The following is a 9,557-nucleotide window of genomic DNA, read 5'->3' as shown; positions in this document are numbered from 1 at the left end:
AAATTCATATTCATCAGCCAAGGCTTCAGTTACTGGAAGGATGGACAAAGGCTAAGAACATCTTAGCTTCTTCTTTCCAGGGAGAAAGCTCTGCCACGGATTTCTTTCAGTAGATAGTTGGATAATCTAAATTACTAGGTGTATCTAATTTTGTAATGTGTTATAAAGATTTGTACTACACCATTTCTAATACAAATGTATTAGTCTTACTCATCTATTCTTAGATACATTTTTCCTTTTCCTACTTTAATATAAAATATATAATCTTAGGCTTGTACTATAATTGTTAAAACTTATGTACCAAATTATACTGTTATTGTCTTTGTCTTGACCTTTTATGCTGTTGTAATTTGTGTGGAGCTTTTCTCCCCAGGCCTCCACTGAAAATGGACATATATCCAGCTGGACTAGCCTGGTCAACAAATGCAAAATAAATAAAATAAAATAAAAATGGTAGGCCCAGGAGCTCCCTAAATCAAATTTAGACTAGAGTAACTTCCTTTGCCTCCTACTTGAAGTGGTACTTTATTCTGTGAAGGGTACCTCCAAATGAGGTATCTTCTGTTGGGGATGCAGAGGATAGGGTGCCCTTAGTGTTAGACTCAAACAGGGAGGAGGACATCTGATCCATATAAACTAGTTCACCAATATTCTCAGAACTAGAGAGATCCCTTCTTCTTTCCAGGGAGAAAGCTCTGTCACTGATTTCTTTCAGTAGATAGTTGGATATTCTTTAAGAAAAAGACAAATTCCTGAACTAGCTTAAGTCTTGAAAATGAGCCTGGTATGAGGTTTGGGAAGGGTGGGTAAGATAGTGGATGTCTGTTTATGCTTATATTAGTTAATCAGAGACTTAAGAGCGAGTCTGGCTTAGAGAGTTTGTGATGTGGGATAACATTCAAGACCTCACTCCAAGAACAACCATCCTCGGCATGAACAAGGAATGAGTAGATGCCATCCTGTCTCTTGGTTTTTAACAATGAGTGTAGGAAGCACATACCTTTGGACAGACATCTGGACTAACCAACATTTGAAAGGATTCAGTTTGAGAAAACATTCCATGAACTGAGAGCATGGCAGCTTCTGAAGTGCCCATGCCAAAGACCTCTGTAGAAATAAATGCCACTGTCAGTGGCACTAAGATTTCCTCATTGAACTCAGCATCTTTAAGAATGGTGAACCTTTAGTACTCCAAATGAATGTCATCAGTTTCCCAGAGTTCCTCTTATGAGCACTTCTCTAACAAATTCTTGTTTCCGGAGAGCACACTGGAAGAAGATTAGTCTTTCACCATAGCTGCCTTAGACAAATAGCATGACTTTTCTTACTGAAGTATTTCCAGATAGATTTTGGTCTTTGCTTGATAGTCTTTGGGTTGAACTTTGCACAGTGGGTATACTTGGTTACATTACTGTACAGCAGGAGAGAAGACAAGGTGGACATAGGTGCATAACCTCCCATGCTATACGAGAGACATGAGGAGCACACAAAAGTGTACACATGTCCAAGCAGTGATCTAGTGGGACACAACCATCACCATCTGACCTGGGAAAAACAACCAGTTGGTAGATGGTGTGAGGGTACCACGTTTCAGGTTAGAAAGATACCAAGGACAGGAACTGCTGACCTCGAGATGGAACAAACTGAGTGTTAGCAAAGACAAATTTTGCTAATAAAAGAGCAATGAATAAACAATGAAAAATTATTTTCAGGGTTTGTACTAAATTTATTTACTTATTTTTTTCTGTATTTGTTTACCAGGAAAGTCCAACTAGGTAATACCCATTTTCAGCAGAGGCTTGGGGAGAAGAGCTTCATTTGTTTACATTGCATTATACTTAGTTCAATTAAACACAGATTAGTTACATTTCTATTTACATTTATATACACACAGCAGTTACATTTATACATTCTAAGATTTTACAGAGGTAGAAGTTACTAAAGAGAAAGCCCACATGCAACTTGGTGGATTGTACATGCAGCAGTTATGTATAAAAACACTTTTGTCATTTCAGTGAGAGGTTGAGAGTATTCTGTTTAAGAAGAGTATTTGGAGAGTATCATATGGTGAGAGCACAAAGTCTTAGCCTGGTGATGAGAATATGCAGGACAAGGACTGGTTAAGATGTTGTTTAAGCAGTGGTTTAAAACTACAGAGTTTGTCAGAGAGTTTTATGTGTGTGGGTTACTATTCCAGAGTTTAGCAATGCATTGGGAGTACAGTGAGTTTCCTGCAACATTATTTGACTTATTTGTGAATAATAAGAATATGTTAGTAGGACAGAGTTCCCTTGCTGGACAGTAGGGCAGTAATAATAACAATGTAGCTTTATCATGTTCTGTTTTTTAGAGCTTTTTCCCCCAGGCCTCTACTGAAAATGGGCTCACCCTGGCCCAGTAGACCTCCTGGTAAACAAATGCAAATGAATGAATAAATAAATAAGTTTTACATTGTAGGGCATTTTGTTCTGGATGATGAATGAGTTTATGTGCTGTAGTTAGTTGTGAATATGTTAGGTAGTTGTACAGCTCAAGGCAGTTTAATTGCTTTAAGCTATGACAATGGTGGGTCCTATGAGGGAGACTGGTTGCAAACTTAGCTATTTTATTGTAGCAAGAGGCAAGCTTCATTTTTTGAGTATTACGTTTGCTAGGATAGGATCAGTGTATAAAAGAGTTGGCAGCAATAAGGAATCCATTGATTCTATAAAGGGAGCCTAGCTTCTGGTGTGTAGACTTAATGGTGTGCAGTATATACTGGTCATATTTGAGTGTCGTTATAACTGCTAGAATTTTACTGTGAGTTACAGTTTCAATGACAGAATTATTTGCTGACTTTATGGTAAAAGGTTGCTTTTGATTTTGGCAACTTTTTGAGGTAAAAAGCATTAACAGAGTTTTCTCGGGGTTGAGTAGGAGGACTGACTCTTTGAGCCAGGTTTTTACAGAGGAGAAGGATTTTTGGGTAACGTCTTGGAGCTTATTTATTGCTGAGGCTGCATATATTAATGCTGAGACATCTGCATATTAAACTAAACTAGCGTGGTAAGCAGAGGTTTTTTTTTGCGGAGCAGTGAATTTTTTCCCAGGGAAAAAAATTGCTGTTCCGTGTCTTCGCTGTTTTGGACTTTCGACATTATAGGTTCGATGAAAGAGCGTTTGCTCTTTTCATCAGTCAATAATGTAATATAAACGTGTCTGTCATACTGTTTATGGAGAAGGAGTGGTGGTCTTGACAGGTTGGAGTAGCTTATTTATTTGTGACCAAAAAAAAGGTTTGGGTTGTTCTGATGATTGTCTTGTACAGTAGGCTGATATAGTACATTTGATTGTTCTGCTTGACATGGAGTTTTGCAAGGTTTCTAAGATGTCTACATTGGTGGAAGGCATTCTGAGTTCTATTTTTATACAAGTTCTTCCAGGCTTTATCTATTTTTATCATGAGTTTTTCTTTTGTTTCTCGTTAGCCACGATGTGGGGATGGACTTTACTCTTTTATTACATACTGTGCTAGATTATTTAAGGTCTGTAAGAATATATTACTAGTGTTCTACAGCAGTATCTAGTGGCATTGTCCTAAGTACATTCCAGTTATATTGTTTTACTGTTTCATTGAAAATATATTTGCTGAAATTGATTTGATTACAGATAATGATAGTGGCTTGAACTCCCTCACCTCCTTCAATTGTATCAACTCTCACTCGCCCACAAACTAGTAAACCATCCACTAAATGTCCATCCCTCCAGAATCTACTCCAACCCTATCACACTACCAGACCACGAAGATCCAGCAACAAGAATCACTTGCAGATCACTAAAGCCAATAACTCTGCTGGTGAAGCACTATTCTCTTGCACCATAGCCAAATTATGGAACTTCCTCCCACCCACAATTACCTCCATACCATCATGCACCCACTTCAAAACTTTACTAAAAGCATGCTGGCTATGCCCTTGCAACTCCCAGTCTAATATCACCCACCCCATCCAACCACTACCTTTCTTTCCACTCCACTAACTACCTTGATTACAGCAAGCTCAGATGCTCATAAGCCTAGTACTTATTATATAGCAGGAACTTCTTATTGTAACATTTGTTAATGTCTGTTATGTACTTCACAGATAAAGATTCTAGTTGTCTACTGATGTACTATGTTCTTCATCTGTAAATATGTTGTAAGTAATTGCTATGTTATATTGTTAATCGCTATGTAATCCAATGTAACTTCTGTCTGTTTATTTTAACTGTGGAGCTTTTCTCCCTGGGCCTCCACTGAAAATGGACCTACGTCCAGTCGGACACTCCCGGTCAACAAATGTAAATAAATAAATAACATGCTTATCTAGGTTACAGAGAATTCTAATGGCATATGTTGGCATGTGGTCACTTGTCAGTTTGTCTTGTTTGTTTGAGAGGATCCAGTCTAATGTTGAGCGTCTCCCGGATGTTTTTTTGATTCTAGTGTTGTACAAGTTGCTAGAAGAAATTATTTTCTATTACCATGCATTTTCTGAAGGTTATGAAATCTGAAACTGAAATGTTTGCATAATGAATTCAATCCTTACTTATTTTCCACAAAAAACAAGAATTTTATGAGGAACAGACCAAGAGTATGAGGCAAAAATCTAGACATTATACAAAAATCTGGACAGTTGAAATGTATGATTGCAACACAGACCTTATGGGAGGAGGAAGCAAGTCTCCTACATGGCTTTCATGTTTTGTGCAGAAGCTTTATTAGAACAAGGGCCCTTGTAAAAGATTACCAAAGGTAATGACAGCAGCAAAAGGAGATTTTTTTGAGCCCCTTTTGTGTCATGCTATGGCTCTCTATCCCAGTGCCACATATCCATCACTTGTATCTACCAGTCTTCTCTTTTATCTACCATGGATGTCCTCCATGTAGGGAGAGACCAATGTAGATCCTAAGGGTATCATCACCATTTGCAGGGGATTTTCCATTTATGCCCTACCCCATTTCCCCCTCCCTTTTGGTCACTTGGTTTCATCAAGATGGCAGATGTGTAATGGATATGTACTGATGTATTGCTGTACCTCCACAGCAGCTTAGCTAATGACACCACCTTAATCCCTCCTTAGGATCACAAATCCTTCCTCACACATCCCTGGCCTCCACCAGGGATTGGTGTATGTGGAATGCCCTAGAGACCACCCTCCCTCCTGAAATGGAAATGCTCATCCCTTCCTGCTGTTCTGTCAGTCAACCAAGCTGCTAATTGAAGATGGGTCATGTGTAGTCAGGGCTTTATCCCTCTATGCCACCAGAGTGGCAGCAAAGGAGAACGTTAACAGGAGTTGAAAGAAAAGATCAGAAAGATACCAAGGACATTCCTGGGTACATTTCAGAAAGGAAGGAACAGCTCTAGTCAGGCTAAGCAAAGCTGGGAGGAAGATCACATAATATTGGGAAATTGCAGACATACTCAATGAATACAAATGAAGGCAAGGAGAGGGTGCCACACTGGGAGGGAAGCAGGGCAAAATGAGAACAGTAGGCAGTTACCAGGACCAAGGAGGAGGAAGGTTGGATACTGGCTGTCCTTAGAGATTATAACACACACGGACTAGATGGATTACCTCCCTCAATTCTCAAATTCGAAGAATGTTTTTGCAGAAGCCATGATGGAAATCTTCAAAAGATCATTGTCTAATGCAGAACTGCCTGAAAAATGGAAGATATCAACTATAGTACCCATTTATAGGGGGTGGGGGGCAGAAAAAAAATAAAGTAGCGCAACAGTAGCAGCACCTAAATGCATGGAAAAAAATCCAGAGACGAAGGCCAATAGTGTTAATCTCAGAACAGCAACCAACATGTATTCTTGGCCAGAAAGATATGCAAAGTTAAACCAGATATATTTTTTATGATTGGGTTAGAGGAGAACTTGACAGGGAGTACTAGCAGATGTAACTAACTGGAAAGCGGAGTTTGATAGCAAAATTGAAGGGGCTGAGGTAGGACCAAGAGAAAAGAACTGGATTACTATATGGCTCAACTGCACAACACAGAGGGCTGTGATGAAATGGACAATACCAAGAATTAGCAAAGCAGAGTATTACACAAGCTTCTCATGGCTCCAGTTCTCCTCAGTGTACCTGCGTCAGATACAGAGACATCAGTATTTTCTCTGATGCAAAGCTATAACATTGCAGAGTGCAAGAAAAAGGAGAAGTTGACCAACTGGCTAGAGAGATGGCAACTGAGGTTCAGTACAAGCAAATGCAAAATACTGCTTTATGCACAACAATTGTTGAATGAAGTTATCAGCTGGTGGAGTGAAACTAATGGCAACATATCAAATAAAGGGTCTGGGTGTGCTGATCACACCTGGACTAGAGCATCGGGAGCAAAGTGAGTGGAAACAGAATACCAGGTGCATACAAAGGAAAGCCAACAAAAAGAGGCAGGAGCTGAAACAGAAGGGATATGACCAGAGATTAAAGGAGCTAGAGGTTTGACACAACACTTGAAGAGACGGGGGCATAATACTGGTGCACAAGTACATTTAAGGGACACGTGAAACACTCATCCTTATTAAGAAGGGCAGAGAAGGAAGTAGGGCGCCCTAGCAGCAGATTGTAGGGTGGAGGAGGGAGCTCAGGCAGCAGATTGTAGGACAGAGGAGGGGGCCGAGGCAGCAAATTGTACGGGCTAACTACTCCCTTCACAGTTGCATTATGGGCCCACAGAATGCAATACCAGTATGTGCACTTGAAATAAAATTCATGTAGGCATTAAGGGAGCATAGAACAGGTGGAAAAGGTTAGGGGAAGGTAGTGATTGGGGACAAGTAGAATGTTAAATGTACTTTGCAGACTAGACAAGCCTCTTGCCTTTACATTGCATTTGCATCATGCAAGAAGAAAGTAAAAACCTGCTTGTGATCAGGGACACTTATTGCCTGTCTCTGGAGGTGGTGTAAGTTGGTAGACTGGTAGAAAACTAGTACCCCTGCTGTAGTACAGCAGGACTAAGATCCACCTCTTCTGCCAGGAAAGCTACCATCCAAAAAAACAATGTGCATAAATTAGCTACTGGGTAGTTTGTTGGGGTATCTTTGCCAACAGAGGTCCAAGAATATTGAAGACAGTTTGGAAAAGCAACTTAATTATTAAACCAGAGAGCAGCTTGACCAAGATACAATAAGTTTACGTCTGTCAATCGTTAGCTCATACACACAATTTTATTGTTTGCTGCCTGTATTTTATATCTGACCTTTACTTGCACATGTACCATAATTCTAAACCAGGTAATCTGCCTTTATTTCCTTAAGTTATGCACAGGACCCATAATTATACATACTGTGCACCAAGTCCCATTAAAGTTTCATAGGTAGATACTAGGCAGGCAGTCTGCAGACCATATATAGCATAGCCAGAAAACCCAACATCAGGATTTCCCCCCTGCCTCTAGCTGGGACTCATAATAGAGTACAGGATGTCCAGCTCACTGCCAGGACTAGTCACAAATATAGGAAGGTTACTACTATGTTTAATATGTGGACAGAGCTTAGTGAGAGGGTAGGATGCAGTGGGGCAACAATTTGTTGTGTCAGTTGGATGGTTTGCATAGGTTAAGTTCTTCTATATAGGCATTCATGGACCCATTTTACAAATATTCAGAAGGTCAAGGAGCACAGGGTTTTCATTGTGTAAATGGCTAAACAAAGACCACCACAGAGGCATCTAAAGGAGACCAAAAACAGGAAAATGGTGGTTAATCATTCTGGATAATTAAGGGACTTGAGGTCTGTGATATATATACACTTTTTTTAGTTTGGATTCTCTGCAGTCTCTTTGGTTACTTGGTATGATTTGATAGACACATGCCAAATGGAGCACTGTATTCAGTGATGAGAGAGAAGACAGATGATGTAAAAGTAGGACCTGCTTAGCTCAAGAAGATATGCCTTTGGTTATCAACTGGATCATGTAGAAGGATTTTCCAACAGTGGTGTCATGAAGGTCAAAGAATAGAGAATCATTTAAAAGAGTATCTGTGATAATGACATCTGTTTTTATGTTTCTGCTACATATGTGATGTGATGAAGGACTGTTTGTTACCAAAGTGGACTATTTATACTTTTTGCATTTATTCTGCGGTCATTGTCTTTACACCAGTTTTCTGCATAGCTCATCCCTCTCTGTAATTATTGCAAATCAACTGATGCTCATATAACAACTTATACATTATAACTGTCTGAACATTATGTTAATCAGAGGCCTGGCATGTTGGTTTGTGAGAAACAGACGGCAAAAAAAGGAATGCCCAGAACTGAGCCCAGGGAACTACATGAAGTATTTTTTTCTTTAAATGGTGGTACCTGCAAATTTAACAACATGAGTTATTAACATTAAACAGTTTGCCATCTAACTGTATATGGCTTTATGTTCAAGTACTGAGTTTACACTTGCACAGAGGGATAATACAAATGTCAGGTCCAAGTATGATGTATGCACTTCATAATCATCATCTACCGTTTCAGATATTATTTCAAAGATGCTAAATATGTTAATAAGGCAGGACTTATCCCTGATGAAGTCAAACTGATATGGATCCAGAGATGCAACATTATCAGTGTTGAAGTTAGTAATGTTAGGGATGATGTATTCAATGGATTTATAAATATGACTAGTTAGGCTGATGGGTCTATAGTTACCAGATTCTGTGGCTGGTTTCCTCACTTTGAGTAGGGACATGAAAATTATTGTTCTCCAATCTTCTAGAACAATGCCTGTGACAAGATTAGTCCCAGTAAGTCATACTAGGCACTAATAATCAAGGTGCCTAGTACATTATCAGGCCCCATTGCTTACTTGATTTATGCTGTCTATCCATAAGTGCCACATAAAGGCTAGAGAAAGAACCTTCTAAAATGACTGTTGAAAAACTAAGCTTTAACTGAATGAGTATTTTTAAAGCAGTTTTGAGTCCACATGAAATCACTCACTTATGCAGGTAGATGGTAACCTAGTGTTACCATAACTGGCATACACTCAGGTCAGTTAAAGCACCATCCCAGTAAAATCCCCATTTTTTTTCCTAGGAGAAATACTTGCCTTGAATGTGCGTGTGCACTGATGTTTTCATGGTGTGATCATTTAAGGTACCTTCCCAGTAGAACCTCAGTTTATTCCAACTACCTTGAATTTTGTGCCGATTTTTTCATGGTGTGACCACTTAAGATACTACCCTGGCAGAGGTCCCTCCAAATTCATTCCAGTTAAACACCTACCTTAAGTTGGGTGCTGATGTTTTCATGCTGCAACACTACTGAGCGCTTCTGAATCACTTTGAAATCCCAGCAGCAGAAGACCATAGTGGCCAAGTCTTTGTAGTTACCACCAACTCTGAAGACTCTTCCAAAGGATTTGGACATGCTAGAAATAGAAAATGTTATCATGAGTTGTGGTAAAAGCATACTGGCTACATCAGTAATGCACCGCTGGCTGTCTTAGAATGGCTTCTTACACTTACCCACCTGTTGGCATGGCTCCACCAGGTTTCAGATGCATCCCACACAGTCTGCTGTAAT

The 9,557-nt window shown here is 39.5% G+C and overlaps 1 protein-coding gene across 6 annotated transcripts in view; it reads right to left on the bottom strand.

Annotated features, from left to right (window-relative positions):
- The window catches only part of TMC6 (transmembrane channel like 6), a 1,104,128-nt gene that overhangs the window by 299,104 nt on the left and 795,467 nt on the right, over nucleotides 1–9,557 (bottom strand). For all 6 annotated transcript variants that reach the window (XM_044068185.1, XM_044068183.1, XM_044068186.1 and 3 more), the window contains one exon: nucleotides 9,258–9,402. In XM_044068185.1, the coding sequence (XP_043924120.1) occupies nucleotides 9,258–9,402 (145 nt within the window). The remainder of the gene's footprint in view (nucleotides 1–9,257; nucleotides 9,403–9,557) is intronic.

The sequence above is a fragment of the Protopterus annectens genome, chromosome 4.part0 (assembly GCF_019279795.1).
Source record: "Protopterus annectens isolate FY-2018-M chromosome 4.part0, PAN1.0, whole genome shotgun sequence".
In the NCBI taxonomy this organism is placed as follows: domain Eukaryota; kingdom Metazoa; phylum Chordata; order Ceratodontiformes; family Protopteridae; genus Protopterus; species Protopterus annectens.
The sequence above is the reverse complement of the archived record's forward strand: the minus strand, read 5'-3'. Positions and strand labels throughout refer to the sequence as shown.